The sequence below is a fragment of the Streptopelia decaocto genome (genome assembly GCF_964273445.1).
Source record: "Streptopelia decaocto genome assembly, chromosome: 2".
Classification (NCBI taxonomy): domain Eukaryota; kingdom Metazoa; phylum Chordata; class Aves; order Columbiformes; family Columbidae; genus Streptopelia; species Streptopelia decaocto.
Window position 1 is genome coordinate 45,983,612 of NC_138655.1, and position 14,150 is coordinate 45,997,761.

At 41.9% G+C, this 14,150-nt stretch overlaps 1 protein-coding gene across 4 annotated transcripts; it reads right to left on the bottom strand.

Annotated features, from left to right (window-relative positions):
* RNF138 (ring finger protein 138) lies at window positions 1–11,938 on the bottom strand. Of its 4 annotated transcripts, none has more exons than XM_082044141.1 (7): window positions 11,330–11,938; window positions 10,200–10,365; window positions 8,554–8,669; window positions 5,668–5,733; window positions 5,066–5,168; window positions 4,170–4,277; window positions 1–2,784 (listed from the first exon to the last, which is right to left on the bottom strand). In XM_082044141.1, the coding sequence occupies exons 1-7, from the start codon at window positions 11,443–11,445 to the stop codon at window positions 2,716–2,718; spliced, it is 744 nt and encodes a 247-aa protein (XP_081900267.1). In that variant the 5' UTR covers window positions 11,446–11,938; the 3' UTR covers window positions 1–2,715. The 4 variants fall into 4 exon arrangements, with proteins under 4 accessions (XP_081900267.1, XP_081900265.1, XP_081900266.1 ...); XM_082044139.1 differs by having other exon boundaries at window positions 5,066–5,171; XM_082044140.1 differs by having other exon boundaries at window positions 5,668–5,736.
* Between the last annotated feature and the right edge of the window lie 2,212 nt (window positions 11,939–14,150).

Below are 14,150 nucleotides of genomic sequence, written 5' to 3' on the forward strand. Positions count from 1 at the left end.
TCAAGGGGACTGATTATCTTTATTATGCAACAAAGAGCCAAACAGAAAATAAAATACTTTAATAGAAGAAAAAAATAGAAGGTACAATCCAAACATAATATACCATATTGAACCTATACACAATGCAACGTGAACATGAAAACATTGTTAATCAGCAATCTTCCAGTAAAGATTGCATGTTTCAAATACAAACATCACCCATCACAAATACACAGCTTTTTGTGTACGTCTGAGTTTCAGTGAGAAAGATTCATGACCAGCAGCAGCATATTTAAATAGATTGTTTCATTTTCATTAAACGCTTACCTAGTTAATGTATTGGATGCAATCTCTTCATATTAAAAGTATAAAATCTTAAGCAAAGTAACACCTGCCAATACAGATTTTAACATACACAAATAAAGAGGATAAACATTTTGCAAGGGTTTTTTATATTGCATTTATAAACATTCGTTACTTTAAACTGTGCATTCAAGTCTCCCAACATTTAAACATGACTAAAATGCTCAGCAACTGCACATTAAGTGACAATTAATTATTGCTATAGAGAACTTTGTTTCCCAGAGTTTTAAAACAGATGTAATTTCATTTGCAATTCTCACTATACGTTCAAGTAATACAAATAACTAGCTCCAGTGTCCATGAGGCATTCTGAATCTGTATTGGCTGCAGGCATTTATTGCCACATCATATAAATATTTTATTGAATCTAAAAAAGTTAACTAAACTTACATGTAACTATTAAATTCCTTAGGAAATGTATGCAGTAATAAAATCAGCACAGAATGTATTTTTATTTTGAAAAGCTAAAACTGTAGCATCAGGCTACCTTGAAATTCCTTTCTGTCTAAGGACTATTTTGTAGTTGGCTTCATAGAGGAAAAGAGAAAGTGAAAAATCCAAATTACCTTTTCAGCTGTATCAGTGAACCACTCCAAATCAGTGTGTGGTCACGCAAGCACTAGAGCTGACACGAGTGAGAATATGCAGACAAGAGTATGGGGGGCAAATAGGGAAGCTGGAGTACAAGACGAAAGTGTGGCCTGCTGCCAACATATCATATTAAGCCAGCAACAAAATGCAAGACGTGCTACGTTGTTATAAAAAGGAAATAACCTTTAACATTTCTGAAACAGCCAGCTTTCTCTGTATTTAAGCCAGCTATGCCTTCAGTAATATTTTACACTCTTCCAAAAAAAAAAAAAAAAAAAAAAAAAGATAGAAATGTCAAGTTATAGTGTATAGTGTTTTATTTCCAACACTCAATGTACTAGAACTGGAACTCATGACATTGCAGCATGAGGCATTTCAACCTCACCAGTTTTGGAATACAAAATGTTCCAGTATCTAAAGAATAACCAAAACCTTTACTTGGAGAGCAAATGGGAGCCAGGGCACAGAAAGCAGATTGTACTTCAGCTGCACAACTGATAATATTAGACATAAATCACCAACTAGACTAGAAAAGTCACTGGGGACGTTCTCCACCATGTATACAACACCCATTAAGAACAGTCGTTTGACAAAGTGCGATGATGACACAGGATGAAGAGTCAGTCTTAAAAGATACACGTTCAGAATTGTCTCTGTTTAAACCTCCAAAATGTAAGTTGTGCAACTTTCTTTCCCCTGCTTCCCATTAGTATTAAAGAACTTTAAGTTAATTTTAAAATGGATTTTCCATTTAAATTCAAAATTGCATTATTGCTCTGGTTTTAAATGATGGTATTGCTGGGAATGTGGAAATCTAGAATAGGAACTCTTAAAATATGTTGGTAACTATTTTAGAGCAATTTTTTCTTCTCAACTGTTGATGTCCAAGTTTTAAACAGTCTTACCCAAATAAAAAAGTCCATTTCAGAGGGTTGGTACGTCTGAAGCCAATTAGTTCTCTAGTTACAGAGCTTTCCATGAAAGACAGAACAGACCAAAACTTTAATTTCTAATGCAACAACAAAATGAAAAACTAGCTGGTCACAGGCATACACCAAAAAAGTATATATTTTGCATGTCATCTTGAATTGCTCAGAAAGTATGTCAGGAGGATCATCTTCCCCAATACAGGGAAAACTCACCCAACCATTTAGTAAGTAAGCATCCTATTTCTGTTACACTCCAAAAGGAGAAAAAAATAGGTGTAATTATTCCTAGGCAATGGTATCATTCTTTCTCAATGAAAGGTGGGAAAAAACTGCTCTGCATTGTTGATCTACAGAAAACAAATATTTGTATTTCTTAAGTTGGCATTGTTTTCATTTACATAGTAATGGTGTAAAAAAACAAAACCAAACAAAAATAAACCACCAAACTCATAAACACCTTAGCAGACGACAGCTGAACTTAAAGAAACTCAACAGTGCAAAAGAGCATCTTTGTATGTCTTTCTAAAGATACTACTTTCAAATTTGTTTCTGGTGAATGAAAATATCTGACATTAATTAATAAGTGTGTAATTAACAGAGTAGTAAGAGAAAATCATGACAATGCTGACAATTTTCAAAAAGGTCCCTAATTCCACAGGGACATCTCAGTAAAGTAGTCAAGTTAGAGTTTCAGCAATATCATTTGTGAAAAGTCCTTATGAGCACAGAAAAAAGTTAAGCCTGAAAAGTCATTACTGAATACCATTTTTTATTAATAACACTTCAGATCACCAACAGAATTGATGTCATTTTGCTCTCAGATAATCAGTAGGATGAAGGGGGGGTTATACTTTTAAAAGTTCACATGGCAGGATTCTTGAACTGCATTTTGGTATTGGGCTTCTTCATCAAGCTGAAGATTCTAAACAAAACAAAAACATTATCAAAACAGACAAATACTCAAGATGTAACATAGTCCTTAGTTTATTCATTCATTTTCCACATTTTCACACAGGAATTGGCACCTAGATGAAGACTCTCCATCTTTATCTGTACTAGATGCTTGTTTATGTTGCACAGCATCTTTTATTTAACAAAGTACCAAGACATACATGAGACAGGAGAAGAATAAAGGCTCATTAAGCAGAAGGGCCCACTTTCTCTCCCTGGCTCAATTACATTACAGAATAGCCAGCTTGGGAAAGCTGACTGCATCATGCAATTCTTACAACAGGGCTTCCAACCAGCCACAACATCCTCCATCAGTAAAAACAAAATGTGATCCCCAGTCAACAGTAACCATAGTTTGTTGAGAACATACTGCTTAAAATGGGAAGGCAAAGGCGTCACAAAAGACAGGTGGTTAACCCTGCTATTTTTGAAGAGCTATCTTCCAAGTTGTTAATATGCCAGAGTAACACACCTTCTTAGTGCATTCTGGCAGCTTCCCCAAAACAGAATTCCAATCACCACTTCTACATCCTCAAACATGCAAGTTGCACTCATGCCGAAGAGTCCAATCCCCTATATAAATCACTTCTTCATGCCTTTGTCAGAGATCACTCAACACAAAGAACAACATGCATCATCTCTGCCATCTTTAAGTGGTGAGGCTGCCTATGCTTCAAATACTGTGCTTGCCCCACACAAAGCTCAAGCTCTGTACCCCAAAGCCTGTCAAACTCTGTAGAAACTACAACTCGAACTCTCCAGCTCTCTGATTCCATATGCAGAACTCAATTGGTTGGCTTGACTTATGTTCCACCTGGTGACTACATGTACTTCAAGGTCATTTACTCAAAGTGAGCCTGAAAGAAGTCAACCGGAACAACGACTGAATGACACATCTCTTTTTCACACTGCAGCCCCTCTCCCAACATACTGGAAGAGAGGCTGTAGTTCCAATACCAGCTAGTCAAGCTGCACTTTGAGTCCTGAGAATTACAATTAAATAATTTTCGCCATAAAAGGTCAAACACGTCAACAAAACAGAGTAGCATCTCTTATTTCCCTCAGAGGCAGCAGTAATAAAGTATTCTGGAAGAACAAATAGTTCAGATTGAGAAGACTAAGCTAAAGTCTTAAGCCATCAGTTTGGAGCAGAGCTTAACCGTTGACAATACCAGCAGTTGGTGCTGATAACAGAAAGTTTAGCACAGACTGGCCTGCTTCTGAGTTCTGCACAGAGCAGGAACACATCATGTCCAGAGCACAAACAAGTTGGGTACACATTTTTTATTTGGCATTTTTATTTATGGAAAATAGTTACTATTTATTCCCCTGCCCATCAAAGAAGAAAAAGCTTACCACAAATTCTCCGTAGTCAAACTGGTGTCTTAGATTTAGATGGCTAACAAGATTTCTAGTAACTTGGTTAGTATCTGCCCAAGGAAGAGATACACAAATAGGACAGATCTGAATTGGGAAGGGAAGAGGGAAGAAAGAGAATTAAAAAAAGTTATTGGTAATACAAAATGCATTTAAGACATGTTCTACAGGAATAACTAGTCTATTACTCATTCACTACCAAAATACAGTAAACATGTTCACACAGAATCATAGTGTTAATTGTTCTTTTCCTCCACAGTTTAACATTCAAAAATTACTTTTCAACTCGTCAAATTTCTTAAGTTCTTTTCTTAGGAGTGGGGGATTATCGCAGCTGTCTGTCACTCTTTTTGTCAATTTCTGTTGCTTACAATTTAGAAAAGATGGCGATTACTGCATCCTACTTATTGTTTGGGATGACTTTCATACAATTGAGATGATCAAGTAAGCCAAAAAACTATACAGATGAAAAGAACAGGAAACCAAACAGATTTTTCTTTCACTCCCTTTGATTACCTTAGATTACTCTTCAAGTTACTGTAGGTTTCACATGAAACGATAATTACATTACAAATGGGATTCAACAGAAACAGTTCTGAACTAAATGAAGAAGAGTAAGTGTCAGGCTCAAAACCTGAGCTTGTTTCACTTCAAGATAAATGTGACGGCTAAGTCAGAACCCACAAGAAGCTGGACAAGAAACATTTTCAAATGAAAGTCACTTCTCAAGTTAAATAATGCACTGCATTAAGTATATTGTGTTTCTCAGACCACAGTAATCTTTACAGATATAGAGTAGCTACTGCACATTTAAAATTGGTCACATAACTAGAATGAAAATAGCTTAAGAAGCATACATAAGCAATTCTACTTACTACAGGAACTATCTGATAAAGATGTCTATTATTGCAGTGATCCAGCAAACGCTGTCTGGTAAAATTGGCTTCCTGGCATAGGGGACATTTGAAGGTTGGATGTCTGCTGTAAACAGAAATAAAGAGTATTAAACAGAGAGTTTCAGAAGTAGTGTTAAAGAAATCTTAATTCATCTGTTATCTTGTCATTATTTTCCTTTATTTCAATAACAAAAACCCCCCACCTCACTGACAGAGCAACAGATCTAATGGAGTTCCACTGCTACTTCCAAATCGCAATTTTAGAGCACATTTATGATTTGTACACCTAAATGCATTCTTCCAAAACTTGACCTTTAGAAAATTCTTTTGTTCCAATTGCAACTGCAACCTGTTCTTCCTTGCTGCTAATACCTTTTAGTTCAAATCCTTCAGAAAAGTACTGAAAAAACCCAAATTCTAACGTATAGATGCAAATGTAGAACAAAAGAGCTTTTTAATATTACTTGTGATAGATCTCTGTGGTTTTGTTTCTGTTCTGTTTGTTTTTTTCAAGTTAGTAAAAGCTTGCACTATGATTGTCTGGATCTATTTTAGTAACTATAGACAAATAAGCAGCCTACCTTGTTTCTCCTTGAAGTATCTGACTATTAGCCATCTCGCCATTATCAGATATTGCATCACTCCTGCTACTTTAAATGAAGAAAAAGAAAAAAAAGACAATGAAAATCAAGATTATTTTAGTCCAGTCTGAAAATTTTTAGAAGTTTAACAGTAACAGGAAAAACAAAAAAAAATACATACACATATCCATTAAGTCCCATGAATTTCAAGGCAAAACATATAAAGGCACATATTTTAACTTTCACAACTTCCCTTTAGATCGAGTTATGTCTCAGTATTTAGGTGACCATTGGTGGGATACTACACAACTTTACAGGAAAGTGCTATATAAGACAACATTTAGCCAACAAGAATGGTAATGGAGACGACAGTCAAGTAGCTCAAAAGGCATTATGAACTATGTGAATTTAAGACAAGCAGCACTTTCTAAGTTTGTTTGACTTAGGACTATGTAAATAGACATTTAACTGGCATGGGTTTACACAAATAACTTACAACTCTTAACTACAGCAAATTTTCTTTTGCTGTGTACAAAATAAACTACTTCCTAAAGTAAGAGTGTCAGACAAACATTTTGGAAAGTAAATTTGACCATCCACGCGCCTCTAGCTAAGCCAGAAGAAACTGCTCAGATACGCTGACCATCCTAAGAACACGAGCATTTACAATCACAAATCTGGTCACAGTACATTTTTTTTATACTTCTGTAATACTATAAGCACAGGTATTGTATTGTGCCATAGTCAATAAATAGTGATATAACAATATCCAGACACTTTGGTGAAACATAGAGGAGAAAAATGAAGAGAGAATAAACTGTTTCAGTTGGAAGGGACAAACAATGATCCCCTCATCCAACCGCCCGACAAGTTCAGGGTTGACTAAAAATTAAAGCCTGTTGTTAAGGGCTTCGTCCAAATGCCTCTTAGACACTGACAGACTTGGGGCATTGACCACCTCTCCAGGAAGCCTGTTCCAGTGTTTGACCACCCTCTCGGTAAAGAAATGTTTCCTAACATCCGGTCTGAACCTCTCCTGGTGCAGTTTGAGCCATTCCCACATGTCCTGTCACTGGATCCGAGGAAGAAGAGCTCAGCACCTCCCACCCCACTTCCCTCCTCAGGTAGCTGCAGAGAGCAAGGAGGTCACCCCTCAGCCTCCTTTTCTCCAAACTAGAGAAACACAGAGTCCTTAGCCACTCCCCAGAGGACAAGCCTTCCAGCCCTGTCACCAGCTTTCTTGCCCACCTCTGGACACATTCAAGGACTTCCACATTCTTCTTAAATTGTGGGCACAGAACTGCACACAGCACCCAAGGTGAGGCGGCACCAATGCTGAATACAGGGAGACAATCATCTCTTTTGACCAGCTGGCCATGCTGTGTTTGATGCATCCCAGGATGGGATTTTTCCTCTTGGTGGCCAGAGCACTCACTGCTGACTTGTGTTGAGCTGCTGTCACCCAGTACCCCCAGATCCCTTTCTGCAGGGCTGCTCCCCAGACAATCCTCTCCCAATTTATATTTGTGCCTGGCTTTACTCCATCCTACATGCAGAATCTGGCGTTTCAACTTGTTAAATTTCATCCCATTAATCACAGCTCAATGCTCCAATCTATATGGATCCCTCTGCAAGACCTCTTGTGTCTCAAGAAAGTCAACAGCATCTCTCAGTTTGGTATCACTGGCAAATTTGCTAATGGTGCATTTAACTCCTGAATCCAGATTGTTGATAAACATATTGAACAGAACTGGCCCTAGAGCTGAGCCCTGAGGAACACCACTGGTGACCAGTCACAAGACAGATGTAGCCCCATTCACTAGAATCCTTTGAGCTCTGCCCTTCACTAGTTCTTCACCCAGTGCACCATGAACCTGCTCATTCCACAGTTGGACAACAAGGATGCTGTGAGGGACGGTATCAAAAGCCTTACTAAAATCCTGAAAAACTACAGCCATTGCCTTCCCTTCATCCACTAAGCAGCTGACCTTATCATAGAAGGATATCAAATTAGTTAAACAAGACTTTCCCTTTGTAAACCCATGCTGGCTGTGCCTGATGATTGTATTATTCTTTAAATGCCCTTTAGCAGTACTCAGTATAATCTTCTCTGTAATTTTTCTGGGAACATTGCTGCAACTAGTTCTGGTAACACCTTCAAGTTCTGCTTTCAATATACTGATGGGTTGAAAACCAAACAGAAGTTTAGACTGCTAAAAATAGAAAATACATATCAAAATAAAGTGAATAAAGGACCGGCTATATAAAATTAAGCTCTACAAAACTAACATGTAAAAAAAAGTCTACAAAAATAAGCAAAAATCCTCAGTCAAACCAAATACATCAGTGAGAATGTAGGCAAAAGAAAATTCTTTAGCTCTACTGCCTGAAAAACAAATGGTAAGTGGCACTTGTATTTTATGGTGTGTAACATACTGGAGTTCCTTATACATTTCATAAGAGATCAGTTCAAAACAAACTCAATCAGAAAGCAAAAGCTTGCACTGTAATGTTTTGAAACAGGATACCTACTAAAACAAACTTAGGGAAGGGGGGGCATGGAATAAAAAGCAAACTTCCCTGTGGCTAAATATTATGAAATCCGTTACAAAGCAAGCTGCTCAAATGCTGTCAAGGCAATGAAAGCAAGCTACTATAGACTCTTCAGGAGAGTCCCTAGAAGACATTCCAAACCGTCATGTAGAAAGGTTTTCTTCTGAATGCTAAGAGTAAAGAAAAGGACCTGGGAAAACTGTCATTTTCTGAAGCACAAAAATGTGGACAATAATTATTGCAAAAAGAAGGCATGCCCTGGAAAAAAAACGCTTTCCTTGGGGAGTGGGGGGAGCAGAAGACGCATTGTTGTAGAGAAAACACCCTCATTACCTGTTCCCTGTTGAATCCTGAGAAATCTGTAAGTTTGGAATAATAGAAGAAACACCATATTCATCCTGATACTTCTTACACGTTTTATAATGCTGTCTCATCCATGAAAATCTAACCTGTAAATGAAATGCCAAATTGTTGAAATTATACTAAACAATCCAGGGACAGAAGGAAGAGGTAATTCTGCCAACAGAAAGCAATGCATGCAGGAATTATTTAGACATCATATGCAGCAGAAACTAGAACTCTCAGCATGAACACTCTCTTCCCCAACAGGAGATCTTCAATTCCTTTTTCCATAGAGCCTCTGTCACTCTGTGAGACTGGAGAACATTCCCACTCCCCAAACCCCCAACAGCCAGGCAACTGGGAGAGCTCTCTGAAGGGTGAAAGATGAGAGTAAACTCCATTTAACTGAAACAAAATCACAGGAACTACATCTCCCACATCCAGGATCAGTAACTGATGAGCTATGACAAAGAGGGGCCATGAGGACAGGATAAGCACCACTGCTCCTTCAGTCTTCTCTGGCCTGCTGTTACCTTGTGCAAAGCAAAACTTTTTTGCATTAGCTGTGTTCTGAGAATACATAACTTTTCTAAGAAAAAAAAAAAAAAAAAAAAGAAGAAGAAAAAAAAAAAACTGTGAATGAACAGCAACTTAAGGCTGCCTATCCAGCTTAAATGCAAGATAAGAAAATGAGTTGCTTAGATTTGTCAGAAGACAGTTGTGCTGGACATGCCCTAAATCAGAATTTCAGCTCTGACAGCACTATCAGAAAGTGCTTACAGGTTCAGAGGCTGAACAAGATCACATCTCACACGCCTGTGCCCAAAATTCCATCAAACTTCTTCTGGGGATCCATTTGGTTCTTCCTTTCAATTTACCAACTTGTTATTGTTTCTTTCTCCCAGCTTTTCATCCTAATGAATCATGTGGAACAAAGCAAGCAGCTCAGCTTTCCACTAGCACTAATCTGCACATTGGCAGAACCAAGCCCCAAGTGGAACAAACAAACATGAACACAACTACCTGGATGTGATGCAATTTGACGTAAACAAAATGTGCGGCTGAAATCCGGCATCTGTTTATATCAGAAAAGAGATTATTCTCTATTTCAGTGGGGGTCAAGATTTCACCCAATGTTCTGAAAAGAATGACCCCTTTAGAAGCAAAATGAAGAAAACATAAACAGACTGACAGGGCAGGGGGAAATTACATCCGGTTGTATGTGCACCGAGGGTAATCAACCCATATTTTTTAATTTTAATTTTTACCATGGCTTTATGCACTTCATTTCCATAGTGAAAGTTTCTGAGGATTTCCATATATCTGCAACTTTCATTTTCAGTTGTCTTACTCTCCTTTTGCTAGTTTTATAGCTATATCTGTTTTTTGCATTGTTTTGGGGAAAAACTGGGACTCCACTTAAAAAGTCCTTATAGAGAATGCAAGACACTCTTTCGGTTTATGTCTGTTGGCACACCTGCCAGGCACTGCATGCCTAGTATATACACAGGCCATACAAAGCTAAGTTCAAACTCCTATAGGCTCTTTAGCTCCAAGACAAGAATGACTCACACTAAAAGTGTGTCTGATCAAAACCAAGAACAATTCATCCAACTTTATAAAAAGTTTTACTCTACCTGCTTCTCACAGCACCTACAGCCCCCAGAAGCTTTCTTCATACTGTTTTCAACATCTAGAGCCCTTTTGGGATATGTTCTTTCTTTTTTAGTCACGCTCCCCCGGCAGAGAGGACAATGTGTTCCACTTTCTCTGATAGCTGTCAAGAAGCACTTCCTGCAAAACCTAAATTGAAAAGTTACGACAAACACAGGTTAGCAAAGAGAGTTGGGTACTTGGTCCTTGGGAGAGAGCTAGGTGATTATTAGGAAAAAATACATATACTAGAGTAATAGTCTACTGAATACAAATCTTTATAAATATAAGCCAAATGAAATAATGGTGCTTACAAATACGTATGTGGAAATTAGGGGAACTTAGCAATGCAAATTACGTAAAGATCTTACTATTTACTGTCTAGTCTTCCTGAGCTGCACACCAGATTGATCATTAATGAAATATTAAATGGTGCAGCAGGCACGTGACACTGGAAAATCTTATCAGAGTAACTCCTGTTTATTGTCCTCAAGCAGAGCCAAAAATCCTGCAAACCTTTATTTCACATGTGTTTCCACAGATTTCAGTTCATCAGCTTTCGCAGTTCTCCTCTCACTTTCTTTTCCTCGTGTTTCCACTGCCAAAGCTATTTGGCTTTTATAGAAAATAGTACTTTGCAATTAAGTGTTCCCCTGAAAAACGCAGATCAAGTGAACTAAAAAGACAGAAAAACTAAGCTGTGGTCCTTGCTTGAGAACGAACAGGAAACTATGAAGTTAAAAAAAACGCGAGTTAGGTTACATGCGGACGGTGTTCTCACCGGCAGTAAAACTCGGGCACCACCGACCAGAGAAGCGGGGCTCGCTTCGAGAGGCGCCTTTCCGAGCTGACCGCTCCTCGTTCGCCACAGGAGACAGCGGCGACGGGAGGCCGGGACGGCACTCGGCACACGAGCCTCGGCGCCAGCTCTGGGCGGGGGCGCCTCGGTCCCCGGGGCGGCCAGGGGGGAGGGAACGAGTCCCGCGGGTCCCGCTGCGCGGCTCCCGAGGGTCTGTGCGCTGCGGAGCGGGGGACGGAGGGGTAACGGGCAGGGAGCCGGAGGGGGTGAGGGGAAGGCGTGTGAAGAGGGCAGGGGGCAGGGAGGAATACCCACACGTGCTGGCAGTTCGCGGTCCTCACGGGCGTTTTGAACACCTCCTGGCAGACGGGACAGTAAAAATCATCCTCGCTGAAGCACGCTGCCGCCGCCTCGGCGGCTCCCTCGGCCATGGCAACACGTCAGGGCCTCTCCGTGCGGATGAGGAACGAGGAACAAGCCCCGCCCTGGCGAGCCGAGCCGAGCCGAGCCGAGCTCCTCTCCCACGGGGCGCCGCCAGGCAGCCCCGGGACACGGCGCGGGGGCGGAGGGCGCCGGGGGTCCGGGAGAAGATGGCGGGTGGGCACCGGGCGCCAGGTGGGAGGCCGGGCCGCGATGGAGACGGGCGGGGGAGCGGGCCCGGCCTGCGCGCCGCACGCCCCGCCCTCGCCTTCCCTCCCTGGGAAGCGCCCCCCGCCGCGCGCTACCTGCTGGTGCCCGGGGCCGGAGGCGCCGCGGCGGGTGCCGCCTCCCAGCCGCAGCTCCGGCCAGGCGCCCAGCGGCACCCACAACCCGCCGCCGCTCTCCCAGGGGTGGGCAGGGGCGGGACCGGGGCCCGGGTTTCCATGGCGATCGCCCGCCGGCCCGGCGGAGCTGCTATGACACGGCGGGGCGGCCTCCCTTCCCTCCGCCCCGCCCCGCCCGGGAGGCTTCCCCGCTCCGCCTGCCGCTCTGCGCCGGCCCCGCCATCCCCCTGGGGCCCGCGGCTGCAGGCGACCCGCACCTCCCCTTCCGTAGGCGCCTGAGGCCGTGACGCCGCCGGGTAGAGCCGCGGGAGTCCCGCTGTGGCCGCGGGTGGTGCCACCCCGCGGCGGGGAGCTCGCTAGTGGGGCCGCCGAGCCCAGCGGGTCGTTGGGCACCGGTCCCAGGTTCCGGCCTCCGGCCCGACACCGGAGGAAAGCGCTTAGGACCAACCTCTGCACAAATAAGTTAACCGTGAAGCCGTGTCTGCCCTGTTTCTTGTTTAGTTATAGATTGCCTGACAGTAGTGGTAATTTTCTGCAGTCATTTCAGTAGTATTAGTAGTATTTGGGGCTGGTTTACTGCCTCTGAGTTTAAAAAAAATCAGCAGTATAACTGCGCTTTTCATCCAGAATAAAGAATTACAAGAATATAGCAAAATAGTAATGCCAACGATTTTCTCCAGGTAGAGGAGACTTTGGACCTATTAAGCACATCTAGCACTGACCTCCTTTGAGCAAAACTCTTGGCAGACAAACAACAAAACAGGATGTTGGTTAATACTTTAAAAATAAATGGATTATTAGATATGTGTTTGGTTCTTTTTTTTAAGAATATCTTAATCGGTGAGTTCATGATAAAACTAAGATTCAGGTTCAGCCTGATCTCTCACCACATATCAAAGATGTGGGAAAAAGGCTGAGGAGCAATGGATCCACCACCTTCTTTTCCCATATGTTCCTGAGACCACAGCTGTCTGTACCATAGCAAGATGTTCAGAGGAGATCACAAGATGGGGAGATTTCCCTGTCTCTAGCCTGAGGTTCGATTTTCGGGGAAGAGAGAGCATAAAAAACTAAGAGCTGTGGTTCATATATGTCTTCAACCTCCAGCATTTCAGAACTATTTAGGCTTCACATGTCCATCAGAGCTGCTGCTTGTATCTGCAAGTGATCAGCCGCAAGAGGCAATGCCCATGCTGCCATCCAGGCCCACAGTTTGGAAGGGAGAGGGGGAGCTGCCAGAAACAAAGCTGAAGCTCAGGTCTCCCTTTCAGGTGAGGATGAGGGGCAAACCATCCTGTGAAGAATGCTGGCTTTATTTTCTTATTCGTCATCTATCTCAATTACTATTCGCTAAAAACACTAGTGTCTTTCTAAGCAAAAGCAGAGACAGCAGAGCAAAAGCCAATGGCTGCCCTAAAGATATATATAGTTTTTGATCACATGGAGGCAAAGTTTGAATACCTCTATGTGCCAGGAGATCTGAAACGCTGAAGGGAAGCTTGTCCTAATTGATGGACACAATGTAAGAGTTAAGTTGCCTGGGCTAGTGTAGTTACTGCTCACGCTTCAGGTCAGGAGAAAATCCAGTGGAAAAGACAGAACTCCATGGCAGGGATTTCTCAGGAGAGGACAGGCCTGGGATCTGAGGTGTTGTGGTAAGACATCCTCTGGTAACTGGGGATATGCTAGCTCGGGTGGTTGCTGCTCCCCTGTGCTCATCACTGCTCTGTTTGAGGCTGTTATGGGTGAGCTGTTTATGGGCTGGCAAAATCCCCATGACTGTTTAAAGTGTTTAATTGATTATCTTCTTCCCTGAAATGAAGTAGGAAGCCAGACCAGTAGATCGGAGTAGTCACGACAGGCATTGAGTGGCAGCTGGTGGCAATAGCCTCTTCAACAGTACAAGCAGAGCCAGAGGAAGACACAGAACTACACCTTATGTGGTAATAGCGTGTGGAACACTTGTGTGGTTTTGTGTCAGTTAAAGCTATACCATAGCTGTATAGCCAGCTCAGGTGTGCCCTATCCATTCTGTGACAGTACATTGAAAGGAAGAGTTACAGAAGCCTCAGTTCAGGTGTTACACAACCGCTTTGTGTTACTCATTGGGAGAGAGGCAGCGTGGCATTCAGCCTCAGCACATGAGAGGCTGGCAGGGGTGGGATTCCAGGCCTCTTCAGTTTTCTTATATGACTTAGCAAAGCATGTCCTCATGCCTCAATTTCTCAATCAGTAAAAGTGGAGCAGTTTTTAATCGCCAAATAAGGTTGCTGTGAAGTTAAATTAATTGCTGCAGGTAAAGAGGGTTATGTCCTCTGAAGGCAGGTGTTAAACAAAACCTAAAATTTATTATTAAATGAACATGATCAGAC

What these genes read in the sequence shown, in the direction of transcription:
- RNF138 (XM_082044138.1), bottom strand. Translation starts at nt 11,445, where the DNA reads ATGGCCGAGGGAGCCGCCGAGGCGGCGGCAGCGTGCTTCAGCGAGGAT. An exon ending in ATACTTCAAGGAGAAACAAG is followed by an intron (nt 5,172 to 5,667) that starts GTAGGCTGCTTA and finishes TTCTGTTTACAG; the next exon opens with CAGACATCCAACCTTCAAAT. An exon ending in TTTATCAGATAGTTCCTGTA is followed by an intron (nt 4,278 to 5,065) that starts GTAAGTAGAATT and finishes TTCCCAATTCAG; the next exon opens with ATCTGTCCTATTTGTGTATC.